We start from the raw sequence: 25,635 nt of genomic DNA, 5'->3' as shown, positions 1-25,635 counted from the left end.
TAATTTGGAAAATTCGAATTCAAAAGTCGTACCCCTCACAACTTACAAAAACAACTGCAAAATACATACATGCATTCGTCATGAGAATTACATGAATATTTGATTTATGGAAGAAACCATTAAAAAATATTGTCGAAGTTGTAAATTTGACTTACCCTTACAAATTGGTAAAGTTCCACTCCATTTTCTATCAGCACCACATCGGCTAGAACTTTCGCCCATTAATGTGTAGCCATACCGGCATTCGTAGCTCACAACAGAATTATACGCCAAAGTAGTATAAGTGGCTTTACCATTTTTAGGATTCTCTGGAGTTGGGCAAACCACAGATGTAACCACTTGAATAAATAAATTCCAAAAATTTGTAATTAGTAGTTTTAAACAGTTAAACATTTATTTATTTGTAATAAGATTTATATTAATTATACCCTACACCACTATACGTAGTTAGGCGAGTATTATGCGTTTGTGCTGATGTTTGTAACGCCCAAACATATTGGTCATTAGGAGTTTGTGTGAACTATGCGAAAACGTGGGTCGATATTCCTTAATACAAAACAAAGTTATCAGTTAACTTCATTAAATCTGCCTTTTTATTGAAGTCTTTAATTTCAAATTGAGCTCATTTTTTAACTTTTTCTCGTAACAAATGGCAAATGACCATACAAATAATGTAAAAAATGTTGTAAAAATTATTGTTATTATTTCCGAAAATATATTACTTTTAACTTTTAGACCAATTGTTATGATTTTGAACCTAACTGATGTAGAGAGGAGAACTTTTCCGCTCTATCAGTCACAAAGTTGGACATATTGATAATAGTACAAGTTTTTTTCAAATTAGTGTAAAAGACGTGATACACGTTTGGTAGATCATACGACGTTGTCAGTAAAATGTTCAGAAAATAACTAACAATCGTCTGAACTTACAATTTTTCATTCGCAACGATATCAAACTGACAATATTTGTAAGTGTAATATTTGTAAATTTGTAAGTTGGCAGATCTAACAACTGTGTATACATAGCATAACTTAATACTTATACATATGTTTTATTACTTTATTAAAGACAAAATTAACAAAAGCATTTTGGAAATTGCTTTAGGCGTGGAATGTGTGTTTTTATTATCAGTTTTTCCTCACAAAAAGTTATCTTCCGAATCTTTATATGATAAATGTAATAAGAAAATGTTAACTATAATTGCAACTTATGAAATTACTGAAATTACTAATAATTGTATTTAGATATTGCTTAATTATACATTAAAAGTAACTCCCATTGGCCATGTAATGAATTACTTTACTTCACTGTCGTAAGATATTTGTGTTTTAATTCGGACACTTTGTAATCAATGTACAGGTAAAAGGACATAGCCTATTGAAATTGGGTAATTGGTCCCCTGGTGTCTTTATAGCCAAACCCTCTGATTATGAGCTAAATATCATAATTATTTTATATTAAAATTTTACATTTTGATATATTTGTTACTGTTTGCTAAATAAAAATACACTATTTCAACATTTTTGGCAGAAGTCTTAATGATCACATAAACCCTTAGACCCAACACATACAATACTTTATTACAAACTGCGACTGACAGCTATTGTTTAATGTTTATATGAGAGTGTTCCCAATTCATACGCCAAACTACTGAAACCAAGAAGTGAAACGCTGTCAAAAAGTACATAAGGATACTGTCAGTTGGTCCCTAACTCTAAGAATGTATTAGTAGAATTCTCAAGCAATTTAAATTTATATTTTAAAGGATTTTTTTTAATTATTTTGCAACATAATTTATCTATACACATTTTAGAAGTATGTGTGTTTTATTTTTTTCTGAAATATTTTTCTTGTATCATACGAAAATTTACAACATTGTTTTTTTCAGTTTTAATTTCGACAACAAAAATTGAATGTCAAAATCTTTTCGGGCTATTAAATTATCGAAAGTGTGCAAAAAATTATAATATATAAAAATATTTTCAAGTGCTATAAGCCACGAATTTATGCGACAAAGTTTTGAAGTTTGGAGAGGAAGTAAGACTCTTAAATATTTTTCATATTATTAAAACATTTTTAATTATTAAAAAATATAAAATTAAAAATTTTAGTTTTGTTTTAAAACAATATGTCTTTGAAAATTGAAATGGAATTTAATTTAGTTTTCCCATTTTTATTGCATAGGCCTTTAGATGATGCAGCAAAGTTTATGTTTTTATATATATTTTTCAAGAATTTTTTACTTAATACCATAATATTTTTTGTACGAATCTACCATTTAATATAAGATTTCTTAAAATTTTCTTTTTTGATACCAAATATACCATTGTTATGTATGACAGGTGGTTTTTTAAATCATCTTTACAGCTAGAGACTTAATTATTAACGACTTCTTAAAATGCAATTTTTTATACATATTTATGCTTTTTTAAAATTTTTAAAAGTGGCCACTGATGGCCTCTAAGCGACCATATGCTAAAGATAATCTGAAATCTTCTCAATAACACCAAAATGAAAATGTTTACCTCTTTTTGCCTCTGCGGCATTTATGCTCTCATTTCTAACACTACACGCTATGGAAATATTTATATTTTATTTAAAATCTAATTATTGAATGCGAAATGAATTGATTTAAGTAATAAAGGAGGGTTTACATTACAATACTTTGTATTAATATCAGAGTTTCATTGTCTTTAATACAAAATAAAATTTGTTGTCAAAATGTATTGAAGAATTTTCATTCATGTATTATGTAACCTATTTTTTGGGTTTATTTTCAATTTCAAATTAATTATGAAAAAAAAATAAGAGAAACTCAATTTACAAATTAAAATCCAAAAAAAAACTACAAATAAATTGTGTATTTTGTAAAGAAATAGATTTTAAAAATTTTTTAGAAGCTTAATACATTTCAAACTACAAAATGTTTTAGTTTTTCAGACTACAATACATTTTCAAATAATACTTTGTATTAACACAAAATCAGATATTGTAAAGTACCTTTAAGTAAAATAGTAGAAGCTAGTAAAATAATGGCTAATACTGAGTATGGACTTTCTATTCCACATGCGTGGATCAAATGTTACGAATGTTTATTGCATCTAGCATATAGGCATACTTCAAAAAACTGGCAATAGGAGAGTGTAAAGTTAGTTTGGAGGCCAATAAAAATAGAATACAGGAGGAATTTAAAAAAGAGTGTGGTTTTCATATAGACAAACCCAAACCTGGGGCTGAAAACTATAACGATAGCAACACAACTCGAAGATTTTTTCAAAATTATGAGATTACAGCACGAACTACCAAATTAGACGTCGACATTATTAAAAATATTTATATAATATTAGCTGTTCTTTCCGGAAAACATAAAATCAAAATTGAGGAATTTAAAGACTTTTGTACGAAAACCGCAAAATTGTTTGTAGAAAAATATAACTGGTTTTGGATGTCACTAGCTTTACATAAAATTTTAAATCACAGCAGCAAAGTTGTACAAAATTCAAAATTAAGCAGATATGTCGGAAGAAGCTCAAGAAGCCACGAACAAACTATTCAAAACCAACCGAGAACAGAATTCCCGTAAATGCAGCCGAATAAAAATATGAAAGATATTTTCAATATTTAGGATATTTATAAATGTAATAAAAATATTTCTTAAATAAAATTTTAGAAAATTTTGTTTTGGAAATTATGCAAAAAAATTGCATTAATTGCATCTTTTTCCAATTCGTATCTAGAGGACTTCCTCTATCCATCGATACCCATAATTTATACCAAAAAATTGTAGTTTAGTTAATGCCAAGTTTTGTTAAGGGAGACCCCACTGTGTGATTGTGTATGATGTAAAATAAAGAAAAAAATTATGAAAAAATAAATTTAAAAAAAATATTAAATTAATTTTGTTTTAAATTTTTAAATGCTATTGGCTTTTTTTGCTAATGGGTGAGCTATGCCGTTATAGTGTAAGTTTATTCATTTTATCATTGTTGTCCTTTGCCACTTGGGCCCTAAACAGTCCTAATACTTTTTCGAATTATAAAACCGTAATATCTTGATACTAATGATTTGATTGCTTTAAAATGTGTAACAACTACATAGTATTTATTATACTAACATAGTGTTAGGATCCAATTTTGTTATTAAAGCAGACAGAAAGGTTTTGATCTAAAATGTTTATATTAATAGGTTTATGGTTAAGTTGAACTTCGTTTTCTGCAGCTTTTCAATTAATAAATCCCCTGACATTATTTAAAGTTCATAAAAATTCAATTATTTCTTTAGGCATGTCATTCAAATATTCCTCGTATGATACTCAAATACCTTGGTAATCTTTTGTTGAATATCGTCTAGGGTTATCAGTTCTAACCAAGGCTAATTTACGTACATACAAACATACATACATATATAATAGGTTAATGGAATAAAACAACAATTGCATAATTTGCGGTAACTTTATTTATTGACATAACGGTTTAACAACAAAGTTCAACTGTAAATCTAAATAACGTTTATATAAGTAAATAGTAGTTTAGCATAATTTGTTTATATATTAATACATATATACATATATATTTTTTGTAACAATTCAACGAACTGAACGAAGAAAAACGGAAGTAGTTTATGATTTATTAGGAGAGACTGTGTGGGAACTTCACCCAAAGATCTCAATACTAACTCTGCTGAATACTTTTACAACGACTGTTTGGTAACGGTAGAATTTGTGTCGCTATTTGCTTTTAAACGTAAAAAAAAACAAAAATTAAATATAAATTATTTATATGAATATCAGATTTTAATATAAGTTTATAAATATAAATATGTACTTATTTTTTAGTTTTAAAAATTATAAATATATATTTAATGATGCATATAAGTATGAACGACATAAATAAAAACAACAAATACAAATAATAAAATGTTTAAACTGGAAAATGCTTTGTGTGTTAAAAACGTAAAAAAAAATTAAATGATATTTTTAGAATTTGGAACTTAATAGCGTGAAAAATTTAAATCTTTTAATGTATTTATACATATCGTCATTTCGTTTATAACACATGATAATATTGGTCTAAAATTGAGCTAGTTCAAAAAGATTGAAAATTAATTAGTTCAAAAAGATTTAAAATTATTTAGATGAATCAAATGAAATGAATTGAATTTATCAAAGAATTTCAACAATTTTTTTTCTTTTTTTAATTCATTCTATATTAAATGTTATTCGAGTTTTTGGAAACCAACGGTCACCCCAAAAGATATATTAGTAATATAAATAATACAATTTAATGAAATTTTTATTTTGCCATGTTAAAGCTTCTTTCACCTATTCTTTATGCTTATTGCGATATGAGGTGTTTTTATAAAAATTTGTTGTGTCGTTATATATATGCTCAAAAGACATATTAAAAGTGTAAAATAAAGGATTTTAACCATTTTCAAAAGGATTCGTCCTTGGGTCAAAAAATCATAAGTACCAAATTTCAATTAATTTAAAAATTGCGACCTCTATCTTGCAATCGAGAAAATTATAATATCTTAGTCCTATACTTTCAGTTTGTTATAGAATAAATATCTTTGTGCACTACCACTATATATAGTGGTATAGGTTATAGAAATTTAAAGATTCTAAAAATTAAATTAAACTTGCACAATTAATTATCAATTTTAAGATATTTTGTGATCATGCTTTTAATTATATGAAGCAGATACATATAAACACCATATACCACTAAAAGGACAAAGAGGCCTTTTATGGGCTCTGAATTACTCAGGGATTTACATGCTTAATTTTAGGTTCAATATTATAGAAAACTCCAGTTAAAAACGAAAAAGTACCTAAAATAGCCCATATACCAAAAATTCAGAATTACTAAATATATTTTGTTTAATTTTAAAACAATTTTTAATTTTAATCTCACAAACAATTTTCCATTGCTGATTTTGGCAATAGCATCACAAAGCTTCATACGTAAAGTATTATTTTTGTTCTGTCAAATAGAAGTGATATTACAAATTGTTTTTTTTTAATAAAAAATATCACATCCCATCAAAAACTTACGTTGAAAAGTAATGAGTTAAAATGCCAATAAAACCTATTTTCACAACTTCTTCATTAGCATTTTAACTGATTATTTTAACAAGGAAGCAAGTATTTCTACGCACTCATACAAATTGGGAGTTAAAGAAGTACTTGCAATTTCGCATACAAAGAAGTTGTTGACTAAGTTGTTTGGGTTTTAATAATTAAAAAGAGCTGGGAGAAAACGAACCAGTTAAATGTTCGAGTCACTACACCACTACTTAGCTATTTTATTGCGCGTCAAATAATGGTTTTAAGATACAAATTTTATTTTTATTTTTTGTTAAACACAATTCTCAACTCACAATCAAATAAAATGTGCAAACAAAACGACTATGCCGAAAATAAAGTAATTGTATATCAGATTAATAGAAACTAATAACTTTCTTCAAAGTAATATAGACGGTAAGTAGTAGTCATTGGAAGGTAAGTAGTTATGGAAGTGCAACCCATTACCGAGATTTTGCAGGGATATTTTTAAGTCAATAAAAAATAACTGAATATCTCAAACGTTTGTATGTATGTATGTATGTATGTATGTATGTATGTATGTATGTATGTATGTATGTATGTATGTATGAATGTATTAATTACTACACAACGAAATTAAGATTTGAAAAACTTTTGAAACTAATATATACGATTAAGCCCCGTTAACTCCACCTCTGATTATCGTTTAACCGAAAGTTATTAAAATTAGGTTGTTGAGGCAGCTGATCAAAAACCGATTCACTTGGGTCCCAGATTGACACTGAAACCACTGTTGTAGCTCCAACGACTCAGTCGTTCTAATGATCGTTGCTGGTATTGCGAGATGGTAACCAAATGTTTGCAGGAGATTGCAACAGCCATGTCATCCGCATATGCAATAGTCTTGTACATCATGCAGTCGAGTTCCATGAGTAATAAGTTGATAGCAATATTCCATAGGAAAGGTGATAAGAATCTAAATTGTGGAGTGCTACGTTTTACTAAGACTTCTTAACGCAAGTTGTCCATGTGCAACAAGCAGCTTGTCTCGGTAGATTATTCCGCGCCGCTATAGAAAGATTTTGGTTTTAAACCTATCCTAGTGGAACTCTAAGGTGATTTACTCTTGCTTTAAAAGTCCTTGGTCCACAAGATTCCGAGATTGTTCTGTCAAACGCGTAGTAATTACATTTGTCGCTGTCTCAATATCCTAACGATTTCCGATGTTAGCAGGTTGTCGAAATGGATAGCTTACTTTTCCCTAATCTCTACTATAAAGTCAATAATATTTCACTATGAATTCAAGAAAATTTCCCAATATTCCAAAGCCTGAGTTTGACTTTCACAGTTTATAAGTTAGCTTTATTCGATTTTGCCAAAGCTTCAGATATACATGCATTTCCTAATATCTAAAATTATATCTTCTGAAAAGGTTTTATATAAGCTGTATAGCAAAGAGGAATTAAGGTTTATTTTCAAAAATTTTTTTTTGAGTATTTTGTGACACTGAATGATCGGAGGAATTTGTGAAAACTTTAAAAAATTTTAACCGATTTTTATGTTGTAGATCCTATTGGATGATAATTGCATACATAATTGCAATTAAAGAAGAATATCACGTAGTCGATAATATCATATTGTTTTTGGGCTTCAGTTTGAATTTTTGTTATACTTAAGAGTCTGATTTAAAACTTTATTTAACAACATAGACCTGTACCCCGTTTCTGTAACTTTGAGTGAGAAGTTCTCACATCGAGAAGTGTGAAACAAAAAATTCCATCGTTTCTGGATTTGTGAGTAAAAAGTGTTTCTGTAACTTAAAGTGAGAAGAGGCTGCACGAATTACGTTTTTATTGGAAATTTCCAATAAATCAGCTGTCAAAAACACAAAAATTAAAAGAAGAAAACAAAAACTGCCGAACAAATTTATAAACGAAGAATAAATAAACAAAAAATATAGAAATTAAATGAAAATTGTTCGAAAAATTATCCCACTAAATTTGCCCTTGGCAAATTCTAAGTTTATGTCCACGTACTTTTTTAGCATTTGCTTCTGTATATCCGAAATTCCTCCTATTTTCTAAAAATTAGTGATCAATATTTATTTTAATCTTAAATAACTATAAATATAACATTACTTTTTCATTGTTTCATATAATTCATGTTTAAATTCGCACCGTTTTAAAATGTGAGTTTTTTTGACAGTTCATGTGAGAAACTTCTCACAAAATTTTCTTACAGAAACACTTTTACTCACAAATTTCCAATAACTTAAGTCAAAAAACGTAAATGACAGATAGTTCTCACAAAATTTTCTTACAGAAACACATGCATGTGAGAAATTATATTTTGTTTCAATTCACATTGTTTTTTCTTCAATTTCACTGTTTCATGCGAGAAAATTCTCAATGCGAGAGTTACAGAAACGAGGCACTGGTCCACACTAGAAAACTTTTGTTGATAAACTTTTTCTTAATTCTCTTTTGAAGTTTCCTTAATGTCCACACATAGAAACTTTTGTTTCATAAGCTACGTATTAATGGAATTGATTTGTTGTGCAGAATAACAATACAAAACAAGTTTCCGAGTACGAGAAACCCCGCACCGCGAGAGAGATGGATGATATTCTTTCTCTCTCAAACAAAATCAAAAGTTTCCCAAAAAAAGTTTCCTACTGTAGACCGGCAGATACTTATTAACTTTACTTTAAGTACATATCGAAGATGCTGATGTTCGCACTGAACAATAAATATTAGAATGAAAAGATCTTTAATTTACGTTGGGGATATCAATATCTTCTTTTTTCTCACAAATATATCATTCTTGAAATAAATGAGCATCTATTAAAGATAGATTAATATTTGACTTAGTTCTTGGTGGTAAATTATTTTTCAAATTTTTACTAAATATTTTTGAGGAGTTAGCACACTTTTAGAGAGAAAATATATAGTATGTATACATAATAACACACTAAATGTCATATTTTAGCTAAAAATATCTGGATTAATATATTGTTGATTAATTGTTCATAATAAGTATAAATCAATCGACCAAATGCCCAACTACAATATGCATACATTTGTTTAAGACAGTTTGAACATACTTTAACTTCAGATAGTTTGGTAAAAGCTAGGTGAAATAATAAGTTCGTCTTTGGGCCTATACCTTGCGCACAAACTTCACATAGTTCGTTACATAAAAACACAAAAAAGAGTTTTATATTGGGCTGTGCCGAATTTAATAATATATTCGTAACACGAACATATTAAATTTATTTTAATCTATATATCGTCACACAAAGTGCGACAAATTTAAAATCGACTTTTGAATAAAAAATGGTCCACTGCATCGTGTTGTCGCAAATTTTTAGAACCCTATTGTCAAAAACTCCGATTTTATTGACATGAAATTCAACATGGCGTAACAACAAATTAGTAATCTCCACGAATTAGAAAGTCGTAAAAAGCAATATAATAGACAATGACTCCTAAACGATGGACGGAACATTTTGTTTTGACATCTTCATATGAATTAATTACAATTATCGTATATCTGCGAAACTATTAAAGTTATAATCCTCAAATTTAGTTAGGAAAATTTAGGGCGAGTTTTTCTTATAAAGATAATCTTCATTCTTTGGTGAAACCTGGTTTAATATATGTTTCGTGTTTTTCAGTTATCAGTAAAGTTACTTATTATCTTTGTTTAACTGAGTGTAATTGGCCAATTAAACAAAATTTATAAGTGAGAAAACAAAATTAACAAAAACAATAAAACAATGATTTCGAAAGAATGAAAACATAATATTTTAAGTAAATTGCAATTTTCTGATTAGTTTTGTTTTATTAATTATTATTTTAAATGTTAATTTAACATTTTTCAAAATTTTCCTTTTGCAAAAAACAGTTGTACATTGTTTATATTTTTGAGTGAAAACTTGGCAATACTAACAAAGTTAACTGAGTTTAAATCTAAAACTGAAAAACACAATCATCGGTTATAGCCCGCCTAAATTTGTTCCGAGTTTAATCTAACAGCAACTTAGCATTATGATCATTTGGTTAAAGTATAATTCGATTAGAAACTATTTGTCGTCATAAATGTGGGAATTTATATATAACAGATAGAGGAAACTTTATATGGGAATATGGTTTTTATGGTAAGCTAGTTCTATATAAAATTAAATTATTTATATTCGTAATTTCAACAGATTGATATCAACAGTGTAAAACAGGAGTGCCCAGAAGTTTCGTATGGAAGAGTAAATACCTATACATTTAAAGAAAAACATATTTTTATTTACGATTTTTTGTTGCAAAAACCAACACATTCATACAAAGAAAAAAAACATTTCATATAAGTACACGGCAACAAAATATGATTTCCATTTTTTGTTAAAATAAAATAATTTTCCCTTTTGTTTTGCATATTTATTTTTTTAAAGAATAAAAGCAAGTAACTGAAACGTTTTCAATTTTATGAGAGTATATTGTGAGTGATCGTACAAAAATTTGTATGCGAATAATGTAAGTTAGAAATTTAAAACTAACACCTTTTCAAAACTATTTTTTACGAAAAACAAAATCATTCTCTCGTCAATGTTTACCAGCAAGGTGTTGTTGCTAGCGCTTGCTTGAATACAGTAAAGAACAACAACGTATTGCTAGTGCTAAGCGCTAGCAATACGCTTAGCTAAGCGCATTTACCAAAACAAAAGTGCACCAAGTGCATAGGACTTGGGCACCCTTGGTGTAAAATAACTAGTAGGTAACTTTACCAAAGGTATAAGTTGACATGTATTTCAAATCAGTGCCTATGTATTAAAACTGCAAAATATTTTTACACCAAAGGTAACTATGTAATGATAGATACCTATTTGTTGAAATTACGGGCATTACTATTGTAACTTTAGCAATTATTTATTATATTCTTAAATTCTATTTTCTTTAATTTTTAAGAATTTAAGGTAAATTTTTATAAAATTAGAGTTTATTGCTCATATATCCGTTTTACAGATTTTAATAGGAGGCTATAATAGGGCCTATCCTTATTAATGTTGGTAGAGCAAATAACTTCTACTATGGCATGGGAGAAATGATTACACAAAGTAATTCAATTTATGGTCAATTCCAATTACTTAAATTGTGTAATTGAGCTATAGCCAATTACAATTACTAGTAATTTTAATTGATTTTTTTTCTATTTATAATTAAACTTTAATTACAATTACAAGTAATTATAATTTATAAAAGTTCAATTACAATTGCAAATAATTGTAATTGGCAAAACTTTAATTATAGTTTAAAGTAATAGTAATTGGCAAAGTTCACTACCCCCTGCTTCTACTTCAAAGTTATTGATGTTATTGATTTATTCGTATTAGAGTTTATAAGTAAATTTTGACCCTCAAGTCGTTTTTTGAAGTGGAGTTTGTATGGGGTCTATAGTTAAATGAGGACTGATTATTACCAAAATCGGCAGTGCCTTTTAAACCTGTATAAGTCTAAGTTTTGTCAATTTTTGTTGATATAATAGAACATTTAACATAATTATGAGCTTAAAATCCCTATTTGGAGGTATGGTTGTATTTTCAATAGCGTTCGTCCTTGGGTGAAAAGAAATGTATGTGCCAAATTTCATCAAATTATCTAAAGAGCTGCAACCTTAAGCGTAAAAATGCATACCAAAATTTAAGGTGAAATTCCATTTACATATATGGAGTAATATTTTAAAACCAAAAACTGCCCAAAAATTAGGGTCACTTTTCATTTTATCTGTGAGCAATATTTTACTTATTTTGGGGTTAATTTTCATAAAAAATTGGGCCTTTATTTTTTAATGCAATATTTTCCTAACACTGGGGAAACTTTTCCTATTTGTCTTTAGGGAAATTTTTCGTGTGATATTTTTTACATGTTTTTCATTGTATATATTGATAAATACGTTTATTTTATAAAATTTTTATTTAAATAAATAAATACAAAAACAAACAAGAGTGTTATATTCGAATATGTCGAATCGTATATATATAAAGCGTATACCGCAAATAGAATGCTCTTCTACAAACGCACAGTAATGTGGGTTAAACTAGTGGTCTGAAGGATGCCTTATATGAGGGGAAGGGTCAATTATGGATAAAATGTGCAAAAATATAATTTATGCAATAACTATTTAACTTTTGAAACGTGTAAATAAATTGTCCTTCAGACCACACGACGCACGATAAAAACATGCATTTGCATAATTTGGTTTCCCCCATTAGAATTTTTATTTTAATAACATTTAATAATTTTATTCTTAGAATATTTCAAATATGTTTCGATTTTTTTTAAATAAGAAGTATCACATGTAGTTTTAAACAAGTCGTAGTTCTTTCATAAGTACTCTTTACACGCGTGTGCCGAGTAGTCTTAATTTTTACAAGGGTGAACTCTATTTGCTTCCCACAATGATTAAATAGTTGCATTGCACTGAGATCATTGTTTGTTTAGCATAATATTTAAAAGTTTTGTTATTTATTATAATACTATATAATCTTTGAATATTCGAATTTAGGTTCGAAAAATTCGAATTAATATTAGAAAAAGTTGTAAATTATGCATCTTTCGAGTTTATATACTATTGTAATTACATATGAACAACCTTCGATTTTCGATATCTAATAGGGTGTTATTCGAATAAAAATTATTCGATAAATCGAATAAAAAGTTTGTTTTTTTTGAACGAATAAAAAATTTCCAATTTAAAATAAGATTTATAATTTTTGAACAAAGAATTACACGAATACTTAATCTTTTTTGCAATTTATAAAAAATTATATTTTGCGGTGTCAAAAATATAATGCTTCCTGTATTAGAAGTGATTTTATGGATATTTTAAATGCTTGCAATAAGTGAAACAGATAGTACCTAATAATTTGTTTATGTAGAATTTTGTTGATATACTGGTATTTTTATGTAAGTTAAAGTCATTTTCTGATGAGATCTTTATATGGGAAGTAGGATTGATTATTGACTGTTCCTTATAATATTTTACCAAAACATTTTGGTTCCTTAAAAATTTCTACATTTCGCATTTTATTGCCATCCTTGCTTTTATAAGCCAGTTATTAACATTATAGTAATTTTCTAAAGGGAACTTCATATATAGTTGCTAGGTTAACTCGTAGACAGATATTGCCCATTTTCAATACCAAACAAGAAAGTATTCGTTAAAAATTTCAACTCTCTAGCTCGTCCTATTAAGAAAAATAATCATAAAATCGTCAATTGATAACGGAAAAAAGTTGCATTTTACTCAGGAATAAACATGGGTTTCTAATTAATTAATAAATAGTAAATAGTATATAAAATACTTTCAAAACACATCTCCAACTTGGACAACGGTGCAAAACTAATATAAATAAATAAGAGTTCTATATTCGGCTGTGCCGAAACCAACCTACATCCAAATATACGAACAGAATTCACAAAAACAAAGTACACAACTCAACGACGTCAACAGCATCCAAACAACAAAACAAAATACACAGTTGAATAAAACCACACGTGTACAGCTTTTCCAGTGTTGTTGTTGCTTGTTTAACAAAGTATGAAAAAATATGACATTTTTTTATTTAATTTTCAGAGGTTGTCTCGGATTTTTGCTCATATCTCCGTTATTTACCGACCGATTTTGCTGATTTTAAATAGCGATCTTCTCGAAAGCATGTCTAACAGAATTATTGAAGATTCGGGTCTCGCCGATATCTGGGGTACTCTAAAAACTGATTTCAACAGACAGACAGACAGACAAACTTATATATACCCTTCTCACGAAGGTGAAGGTGATAAAAATGTTACTTAAAGGTTACATTAAAATGTTATATATGTCATTAAAAAGGTTTCTGCTTTCTAAGTTACTGACCTATACAAAAAACCGGTATCTTAAGATTTTTTAGGTGTATGGCAAGTTTTATTTGTATTTTATTAAATTATTCGAATAAAAACTTTTATTCGTTCTAATTGTAAGCCTTTATTCGAATAATTTTAAACACGAATAATTGACGACTACCCTAATATCTAGATGGGCTCACATGAATGTTGAAGACAAGCTATGGGACAATTTTTAAGTAGCATTAAAAATGTTCATAAAAGCATCCTTATTTTCTCGGGGTCAACAGGAAACAGAAATATTTGAATAAGTATGTATGTTCTTTATGGATTTGTTAAAATAAACTGCAGTTGGAAAATGCCAATATATACTATATACAATATGAGCTTGTTTAATTTTATTGAATTACTTACAGACACATGTTGGCAGTTCCTTTGGGGTCCAGGATCCATCTGATTGACATGTACGTTCATGTTTTCCAACTAACTCATATCCAGTACCACAATTGTACGTGATTTTACATCCATAGGTATAACATTCTCCCGAATGCCAACCATTAGCCGGATCGGGAGGCTGGCCACAAGAACGGGCTGTAAAAAATATGCAATATTGGCTTGGATGGTTAACAGTAACGTAGTATATCATTTACAAAACATACGTTCGCATTGTATATCGGGTCCATACCAACTCGCCTGACCATCAATTGCTAGACATTTGGCACGTGGAAAACCATTTGTGACGTAGCCAGTGTGACAATGGTATTGTACGGTTGAATCAAGATCAAATGTTTCCTGTTCAGGGAGTGCCGAATTACGGGCATGTTCAATTTGTGGTGGTTTTAAACAATAAACTAAACATGAAAAAAAATAGTATTATTGTTAATAATAATGACCAAAACCGATTAATGAGAAAAGAAAAATAAATTTAATTTAAAAATTGATTTCGGGATTTTTATTATTTTTTCAAATAAGTTAAAGAGTTTCTTATCGTGCTTTCAACCCCAATTTTTAAATAAATTCACTGTAACGTATTGATGGTGGGGAAGCTAGTTCCTATGCGCATTTCGCCGGTTGCTTAAGCCAGCTCATCAGGAAACCTTTCCCAATATTTTAGGAAAACTAGAAATGTCTTATGAAAGAATTATTTTAAACTCAATAAGAATTCAAAACGCATCTTTCACAAAACATTAAAGTTTTGACAAAACACCAACAATAACAGTGAGTTTATTTTTTCTTACGTTCCTTTCTACACTTGGCTGGTTGTTTTCCAACTCTAAATGCAGTTGTAAGGGAAAAAATAAAAACAAAATAAACAACTTGTATTTTGTTGTTTTTTTAAAAACAACAGAAAAGGTGTTTTAAAAAAAAAACAACAAAATAGGGTATTCAGTTTTAAATGCACGGCACTTGCAAATTTAATTTAAAAATTGATTTCGGGATTTTTATTATTATTCAATTTTTAAATTAAATTTGCAAGTGCCCATGCATTTAAAACTGAATACCATATTCTGTTGTTTTTAAAAAAACAACAAAATACAAGTTGTTTATTTTGTTTTTATTTTTTCCCTTACAACTGCATTTAGAGTTGGAAAACAACCAGCCAAGTGTAGAAAGGAATGTAAGAAAAAATAAACTCACTGTTATTGTTGGTGTTTTGTCAAAACTTTAATGTTTTGTAAAAGATGCGTTTTGAATTCTTATTGAGTTTAAAATAATTCTTTCATAAGACATTTCTAGTTTTCCTAAAATATTGGGAAAGGTTTCCTGATGAGCTGGCTTAAGCAACCGGCGAAATGCGCATAGGAACTAGCTTCCCCACCATCAATACATTACAGTGAATTTATTTAAAAATTGGTGTTGAAAGCACGATAAGAAACTCTTTAACTTATTTGGAAAAATAAATTTAGTTTTAATGAAAATCTAATAACAATTTTCCTTTAATTTTTTTAATATATTAAGATTTCTAATTTTAGTTACACATTTTTTCTCTTCTTTTACATAAAAATTAGATACATACTCCTATCAACATAAGCTACATATATTATTTATTAATGTATCTGGACCTATTTTTTCGATTGCGAAACGTGGGTTGTAATTTCATACATACATAACAAAAATATACGAACAAAAGAGCTTGCATACGATTATTTTAATAGAAATAGTGTTAACTAAATGAATACATTCAATAAAAAAAGTTACAGTCAAACTCACTTATAACTAACTCGGTTATTACGAACATTTTTTTCAATTCCCGATATTTTAATAACTATTTTCATACAAAAAACATCTAAAATAAACTCATCTCTCATCTTTTATTTGATATACAACAATGCACAATGTGCTTATCACATATAAATAAATAAACTAATATGAAATTTAAATATTAGTAAATTAAAAGATTATTTGAAGGCAATTGTTATTTTTTAGATTACTTATTTTTTGTGTTCTTATGAATAATTTTAAAATAAATAATAAACTTCATATACATAATAATGACTCTAAAATTTTCGAAAGATGACGAGTGAAACAAAATGAGATTGTAAAGACCGGGTTCATACTGGGAAACTTTTGATTTTTGTGTGTGAGAGAAATAAATATCAACCATCTCTTTCTCTCAAACACAATAGTGTGAACCAGGTCAAAGATGTTGAAAGATGACGCTTTTTTTCTCTGTACATTTCTTATGTAAAGATGTAGTCGTCAATGCCAAATGATGAGAAATGAAAGATGAAACTAAGTGTAAAAGCCCTATAAGCGTTTTTACGAGACAAAACAAGTTAATTGGGTGAATACTTACTATTTTGTTTGCATGCAGGCTCCGCACCCGCCCAGTTGCCATCTGCTTGGCATAAACGGCTTTGAAGTCCCACCACATGATAACCATGGGGGCAGGAATAAGACGCACGGGCACCAAAATGTTTACCTCCAACAGTTACCTGGCCCAAAGTTGGCTGAGCAAGTTCTGGGCATTCTCTGTCTACAGATAAATATATAGAATTTAATGATATATTTTTTTACACCAATTAAATGCTATACTTACCTGGTTTAATACATGACATGCCACATACTCCATCACACAAGCATTTCTTTTTCTTGCTTTTGCAATCTTCATCGGATGAGCATTTCCTTAAACATTTCTGTCCGAGTAAAGTGGCCTGCTCTTCATCCCGGGGACAATCGGACGATGGTGAATTACGCGGATTTTTGTAAACGCGGCCATCATCATCAGCTTCAGATGATTCATCATCATCATCCCAATCATCGTCTTCATCATCCTGCGGAATTTCCGTTGGAGTAACAGGAACAGATAAAACTAAAAAATACACCAAGAAGTCATAGCAAATGAATAAGTACATATAGAAGTTATTAAAAAATAAATAATTATTTTACACTACATTACAAATAAGTTCCACTGGAAAAGGAAGAATTCTTTAAAATCCGTGGAAAATATAATGCTAAATTATAAAGACATCTCAATAAACCAAGGCTTCTTTAGACATCAGTGTCAAACTCATTTTTAATATACTGTAATAATTCTGGGAAGTTAGGGGAATTCCTGTTGTACTTATGGAAGGAACGTGGCACAATGTAAAAACTGATAAACATGAAGAACAAAGTAATTGCTTAGATAATAAACAAACGCCAAGTTGATGCATTTAATCAAGTTCTACGAAATGAAAAGCAAGATCCTGTATAGACTATGTAAACAGTCTACGAATTGTAGTTTAACAATATGTATAATGATACTCTCCATTAGTTTTCAATAAACGATACATAAGATTGTAAACGAAACCCGGAAAATATTATCAATATTGTAAGCACACCGCATGCGAACGCAATGTGCCGTATTCTATACGATGAATGTGTTAGCGAGACAATCGAGGTCAAATCCGGCTTTAGAAAGTCCTTGGTTATGAAGATAACATCTGCCTCCTCGCGCATAGAAACTAAACGCGATACATCGTCTGGTGGCTTGAGTCCAGTTCCACAAATCAATCATTTGGACGTCTCATCCCGTAGGCGTTTTTATCTGAAGACAAATATGATTACATTCAACAAAAACTGCACACTTTTATACTATTGTGAATCTTAAACCAAAGGATGGGGATGAAAACGAACCATAAATAGAAAATGGAGGTGGATCGCGCATACGTTAAGAAAGGTAACGTTACTAAGACATCAATTAATATGTTTAAAATACACTATGGTGAAGGGAATATAACATTCGGCATAGCCGAATTTAGCACTCTTACTTGTTTTATGTAATTTTGGTAATAGATTTTGTGTTGAGTAATACTTGGTTTATTGAGATGTATTCAATAAACTATTTATATGTTTAGAATGGTATCGATGTATACTTTAATATTTTTAGAATTCGAACTGCTCATATCTGTAGCCCTCCGCAAAATTAACACTTTTTGATGGCATAAAAATCCGAAATGCTCCAATTGCATTTTTTGAAAGATAATCAAATGTGATAACCATTTTCAATTGGATTTGAAGTAATTTTTGTGAAAATTAAGAAATGCTTAAGGAGACTACATAACAGCAAGTAAATGGAAAACTAATATATTTTTTGTATGTGCGAACCAAAAGTGGGTGTTAAGTTTGGATCGCAAGTCTTTTATTACGGCTTGAGGCAAATATAGAACGATCGTTATAAAATCTGTTGAAATAAATAGTGGACCAATCGACATAAAATTTGGTAGAAAGTTTTTGGTATCTATAAAAATAATTTGTGTAAAATTTTAGGTATATTAAGGGGTTTTATTTAAACGCATAAGTTTTCCATTTGTGCAAGTGGACAAGTTTATTCGACTAGTTTCATAAAACCCCTGTTCAAATTCTATTCATTTACAACATTTATAAATATCTTAAAGCCAGTTTTGGGCATTAATACCATGTTTTAAGTTTACCTTTTATAGGCGATAGGGTCAATTATGGACCGATACTCACAAAATTTGGTAGAAACATTTCGGTTCGATAAATCTTGTTTCATTAAAATACAGATGTTTTTAAGTCTGTTATGCGCGATAAAGTAGTTTTCTGAGGTGGATCTTATATAGGGTTATATGTGACCCGTTAAACTTTGTTTTTATACTTATAAAGAGTTTCGAGAGACTCGACGAAACTTCAGAGCCCTAAGTGCTTCTATGATTTATTGCCTCATTCCGCCTATAGTGCATTGATAAGAACAGAATTTGTGTGACACAAACATGAGTTTTTGCTCATATCAACCAAACAAATATGAATGAAATTCTTGTTTTAAAGAAATATTTAAAAAAGGCAGTGGGTGTGTCCTTTGATCGACTTGAAATTTGTTGCGTACATACATTCATAATTTAGTCCTAATGATTATTTGTTTAAAGTTAAACTTTTCTACAAGAATTGCTTGTGGTGGGAACTTATTATGAGATGGTCCTGCTTTAAATAATCTACGTTGCTCTAAATTCCGAAAAAAAATAACTAAAATAAAATTATACTATATTATCAAAGCTTTAAAATGCTATTTATTGATGTTTTTATGGAACATCTTGCTAACATTGACCCATTTATTATTTGTAGTTTCTACTTCGTTTTACTTTCAAAGATGCCTTCTGATTGTTTTCACACGACAGTTTCCCATAATCTTAATTTCTTGCATCTGGTTTCAAAATATTTGTTTTTTTTATATTTAAACATGCGCAGATGATGTTTGCTTATATAACAATGTATACAAAATTTTCATTGAAAATAAGATATGCTAAAAATTTTAATTTGTTTAACAACAAGATTAAGAACTAAATATTAACTTTTTGAATTAAAAATTAACTAAATAAATCGTAAAATGTTCATTTGACTAATATCCAGCATTGAATTGTTCTTACCTTTGTAGCACAATATAGTTACAATCAGAATATGCAGCAAATAGCGATTCATGTTGTTTTTTTCGTTTTTTTTATTATCAAATATATTTATTTTTTATATATTGTCTAGATTATGGTTAATTTTCCATTTTCAATTGCTACTTATAATAATATTTAATACTTATAAAAGTATTATTAATTTAATTTTTTGTTTTTTATTTGAATAGAAGAGCAGTAATTACGTATCAACTGCACAGATTGAATGAAAACTATGAAATGCAGCGCATATGTGTCAAAGTTTGAAACATCCTATTTAACAGGACTCAGAGTGCATGTGACTAGAAGAAGCATTTAAGCAATCCCATGCCAGTGTTGTCAAAACGTATTTGTGACTTCGTAGAACTTTTTATTAAGGCGTTTATTTTCTCATATTTTCTTGAAAATGGAAATAGTGGGATGTTATCCTAATTACGCAAACATTTTCACATCAAGCCCACTTTCTCAATGTAATATATGTATGTATGTATGTATGTATGTATGTATGTATGTATGTATGTATGTATGTATGTATGTATGTATGTATTATTATTGTTACCGAGTATAATTATTACATCTAACGATAATGGAAAAATAAGGCTTATATAGTTTAAAGTTGTCATTAATTACAAAAACTCAAAAACATATACTTCAAAACTGGCATAACTGATCTGTGTATTACTTCATTTTGTATGAACTTGAGTATGTTTTGTGTACATATAAACCAACCATTTTCTTCCGGATCGATCCAGTATAGCTTCTATTTTAGTCCACTCCAAAAAACCACTTCAACTTAAATATTTCATTGAATTATATAGTTATCGGTATAAAATTTGACTTGAATAAGTTTTATGTAAATATAAAACACACTATTAATTTTTTTGGGATCGGTCATAGCTCCCATATAAGAAAATCACTTAAACGCACATATTTCATTGCCAAATAAAGCTTTCTTGATAAAAATTAGACACATATATGTTTTGTGTACATATGAATCAGTCTACAAAACTACTTAAACGCTCATTGACAATCAAAGTTTTCGGGATAAATTTCGACATAATATAAAGATCATTATACAGAGTATTTTATCGATCTATAATTTGTCTTAACTTCCATAAAAGATTCACTTCTGAAAAACACTTAATACAACATAATTCATTATTGCAATAAAATTGGACATGAGTTTGTTCTGTGTATAGATAAATCATCACATGTTTTTTAACCGATATCGATATAAAGTCACAACATCGTTTCAAAATTCACGTAAACGAATTTAGTTTAATAAAAAGCTCGACAGAAATATGTTTGTAAATATACAAATCATTCTCCTAAATTGTTTGGCGTTGCAAGATTTGCTTATAATAAGTCAAAGCATTTTTGTGAAGGACCACATCCGAAACTCACTTTGTATACATTTTACTAGACCTTATCAGCACTAGTTCCACATATGCATAAATATTAATACCCTCAATACGAAAACAAAACTTTTGTCGAGTTATCTGAAAATTATGTAGTTAAATGGTTTTGATAAGAAGTAGCTTGCAGGTGGAGGGTATTAAGGATTCGGCACTGCTGAATATAGCACTCTAACTTGCTTTAGGAATTTCGTTATTTCTATATAGAAAATGATAACATAACTAGTATATCATTTTCTTTAAAAAAAAAACTTGGATCTACTTATATATGTAAAATTTTTTTTTTGTAAATCTTTTTTCCTTTCAAATTTTACCTTAATATTTGTAATTTTAAAAATATATTATTATATTATGACGTTTTTACGTTTTCGTAAATTGATAACATTCCGTGAGATATAAGGATAAGATAATCGTTAAGAAATTTTTCTGTTTCATTTAGAATTTTGTCAGAAAACTAGTAAATTAAAAAAAATTACGACCCCCCATAGGGCCGCCACATTTAAAAATATAGCGGAAAATTTTAATAATAAACATATTTAAACGTTAATAACTCCGAAATTTATTTTATCTTTACGTCGTGTTCAAATCCACTGAACACTAGTGTCAACACTTTTTGACAACACTAGTTGTCAAAAAGTACTTAAGTCTACTGTCAGTCGGTACCTAACTCTAAGAATTTATTAGTAGAATTCTCAAGCCAACTTAGTTACAAAAAATCGAATTTAAAAATATTTATATTTTAACGATTTCTTTAAATATTTTGCAACATAATTTATCTATAAACATTATATATATACGGTGACCATACGTTATGTATTATTATATACCAATACAGTATTTTAAAGCTCTGTCCTGTATAAATTATTCTTTGCTAAAAAACAAATATAGGTAATGCAGTTTTTTCAACTATAAACATTTACTACACTGAACACATAGAAATGAAACGGTATAATTTTTTACAACAATAACGTTACGCTCTTCTCACAGACGAGTTCTGTGTAGCTCTAACACATATGTATGTAAGAATCTCACTCTCTCTCCAAATTTCAAAACTTTATCGCGAAAATTCGGAGCTTATAGCACTTGATATATTTTATCACTTAACGTTATATTTTATTATTTTTGCACACTTTAAATATATTTAATAGCCCGAAAATATTTAATTTTTTACAAACGAAAGAGATATTTTTTTTTTATTTTTTTTAACATTAAATTTTTGTTGTTGAAATTAAAACAGAAAAAAACAATGTTGTAACTTTCGTATTGTACAAGAAAAAAATATTTCAACTAAATTATTTATTATTTCAATATTGCAGATTAAGGGCGGGTTTCTTACTCCTTAGTTAAACTAAGGCTTAACTTGCTGTTAGATTAAACTCGGAACAAATTTAGGACTTTAACCAATGATTGTGTTTTTCAGTTTTAGATTTAAGCTTAGTTAACTTTGTTAGTATTGCCAAGTTATCACTCAAAAACATAAACAATGAACAGCTTTTTTTTGCAAACAATACTTTTGTAAAATGGAAAATTTTGAAAAAATGTTAAATAAACATTTAAAACAATAATTAATAAAACAAAACAAATCAAAAAATTGCAATTTACTTAAAATATTAAGTTTTTGTTCTTTCGAAATCATTGTTTTATTGTTTTTGTTAACAGTGTTTTCTCACTTATAACTTGATTTTAATTGGCCAGTTACACTCAATTCAACTAAGATTATAAGTAACTTTACTGATAACTGAAAAACACGAAACATATATTAAACCAGGTTTAACCAAAGAATGAAGATTTTCTTTATCAGAAAAAACTCGCCCTATAAAGCAAAGACACATTCATATACTTATAATGTTTATAGATAAATTATGTTGCAAAATATTCAAAGAAATCTTTAAAAATATAAATTTAAATGTAATATTTTTGAATACGATTTTTTGCAACTATGTTGGCTTGAGAATTATACTAATACATTCATAGAGTTAGACCTGGCTCGAACTAGGAAACTTTTGATTTTTATGTGTGAGAGAAAGAAATATCAACCATCTCTTTCTTTCACACATAAAATAAAAAGTTTCTCAACAAAAGTTTCCCAGTGTGAACCAGGTCTTAGGTACCGAATGACAGTAGACTTAGATACTTTTTGACAGCGTTTCACTTCTTAGACCTGGTCCACACTAGGAAACTTTTGTTAAGAAACCTTTTCTTAATTCTCTTTTGAAGTTTCACACATAGAAACTTTTGTTTCAGAAACTACGTGTTATTTGCATTGATTTGTTGTTGTACGAATGAAAACAAAACAAGTTTTCGAGTACGGGAAACTTCCTACCGCGAGAGTGATGAATGATATTCTTTCTCTCTCACACAAAATCAAAAGTTTCCCAAAAAAAAGTTTCCTAGTGTGGACCGGCAGTTAGTTTTCAGTGATTTACAATTTAATATTAGCTTTCTTTTTGTACTGTCACAATAATCGAAACGATATCACTTAGACCTGGTTCACACTAGGAAACTTTTGTTGAGAAACTTTTGATTTTGAGGGTGAAAGAAAGAGATGGTTGATATTTATTTCTCTTTCTCTTACGCACAAAAATCAAAAGTTTCCCAAAAAAGTTTGGTTAGTGTGAACCAGGTCTTAGATGGTAAAGACTATCATATGTGATTTTCGTTCTCGTTTAGAGAACGATAGTATTTATTTGCTAAATTGTACATTTCCTTATGATATCGTTTTTCCATAAAATTATGATATCATTTCTTTTTTTCAAGCGTTTGTATTTTATTTATTTTTTCTTAAAAATAATAATAATAATAAATGATATTGTAACAATTTGGTTTTAGTAATAAAATATAATAACCAGGGAAACCAAAATATGCAAATGCATGTTTTTTGTGGTGCGTCGTATGGACTAATGGATAAGATATTTACACGTTTCAGACCAATTTGAGAATTTTGGTATCGATTTGTTAGAGCATATTTTTGCATATTTTACCCATAAGAGCATAATTTTGCATGATTTGTCTTTTTAGCATATTTAAGGCATATTTTCGAGTTTTTTGAGCATATTTTACTCTTTTAGTGCATATTTTGATGTTTTCGCTTTTTTTCGTTTTTATACATTTTTAATTTTCTTTTCAAAACTTTATTTAAAATAAATAAAATTCTATTTTTTTATTTTTTTAGCTTATTTTACAATTTTGAAAAAAAATTCGTTTTCTTATAGTTTTTTATTCAATAAAGCATTATATTTTAAATCGGACATAAAACCGATTACTTTTGATTTCATGAGACCAATCCATTTTTATAGTTCAAAAAACTAATTATTGGAATTTATGACAACACCGATTAAAATTTCAGTTAAAAAGCTATGAATACAATTGGAAGAAATGTGTCAAACTTTGTCGTTTGAAATATGTTTTTTGGGGATCAAATGGTTTCATGTTATTTATTGGTTATCTGAACGTAAAACGGAATTCTATTATACTAGTTCTTCAAACTATGAGATGAAACATTTATAAAAAAATGTTGTAGGATATAGAATATGACATTAAACATTTATTATTTCATTACAATTTCAGTCCTTTTGAGCTTTTCAATGTTAAAAAATAATAAAAAATTTTATTTTTGGAGCATATATTTTAAATTTTAAGAGCATATTTTGAGTTTTTTACGGCATATTTAAAGCGCTTAAAACTCTTTTTTTAGAGCATGTTTTCGGTTTCCCTGATAATAACATATTATAAGACATAAGCGTTTCCGCTATTATTATTAAATATTATTAACTTCTGTCGGTAAAAGCAGTTCATAATATTTATGCTTAAACTTTTTTGTGAACAATCAATGTCCAAAATAAGTTTTTCTTAGTAGAATGATACTTGTCTTACCTTGTTATATCACAACAACACAAACAATTTTCAATTCCGCTTTTATCTTCATCATTATAAAGGACTTTCTTAAGAAATGTAAAAAATATACATACATATGTCACATATCGAGTTATCGAAATAAAAATTGTTACAAATAGTTTAAATTGAAAAAGGGCCATGACCATCGCCAATTTACCTTAATATTTTAAAATCTTTTTAGGGACAATAGATATAGTTTCTAGCATCTAAAAAAATAACCAATTATGATGGTGGGTGGCTTATCGAGTTACTGCAATAAGCCCTTCATATGAATGTATCTTTGCTTTTCTTTAAACAATGTTGTTGTTGCTTTTTTATCAAAGCATGTACAGTGTCTCACATAACTATTTGAATTTGGTTGTACTTTGAAAAGAAACATAATTTAATAATATTTTTGTGTGTGAAATGAATAATTAAATTTGTTATATTGTCTAGAAAGTCCTAGGGTATAATATCACACTCTTTAAAATTTGGAAAATTATGAAAGACAAAAATTATAATCGAGTGTTTTTTTTTGCATAAAATT

At 28.3% G+C, this 25,635-nt stretch overlaps 1 protein-coding gene across 2 annotated transcripts in view; it reads right to left on the bottom strand.

Annotated features, from left to right (window-relative positions):
- LOC111679122 (protein lev-9) overlaps nucleotides 1–20,042 on the bottom strand; it is a 34,166-nt gene extending 14,124 nt beyond the window's left edge. Inside the window, exons 1-6 of one of the 2 annotated variants that reach the window (XM_023440624.2) lie at nucleotides 19,786–20,042; nucleotides 16,959–17,231; nucleotides 16,716–16,895; nucleotides 14,578–14,769; nucleotides 14,333–14,509; nucleotides 156–338 (exon numbers count right to left, since the gene is read on the bottom strand). In XM_023440624.2, coding sequence (XP_023296392.2) covers nucleotides 156–338; nucleotides 14,333–14,509; nucleotides 14,578–14,769; nucleotides 16,716–16,895; nucleotides 16,959–17,231; nucleotides 19,786–19,837 — 1,057 coding nt within the window. In that variant the 5' untranslated portion in view covers nucleotides 19,838–20,042. Of the gene's footprint in view, nucleotides 1–155; nucleotides 339–4,438; nucleotides 4,735–14,332; nucleotides 14,510–14,577; nucleotides 14,770–16,715; nucleotides 16,896–16,958; nucleotides 17,232–19,785 lie in introns of those variants that run through there. The other variant, XM_023440623.2, reaches the window with a different exon arrangement.
- Nucleotides 20,043–25,635: the final 5,593 nt, after the last annotated feature.

The sequence above is a fragment of the Lucilia cuprina genome, chromosome 2 (genome assembly GCF_022045245.1).
Source record: "Lucilia cuprina isolate Lc7/37 chromosome 2, ASM2204524v1, whole genome shotgun sequence".
NCBI classification, from domain to species: domain Eukaryota; kingdom Metazoa; phylum Arthropoda; class Insecta; order Diptera; family Calliphoridae; genus Lucilia; species Lucilia cuprina.
Note: the sequence above shows the minus strand (reverse complement) of the source record. Positions and strands in the feature narration are given on the sequence as shown.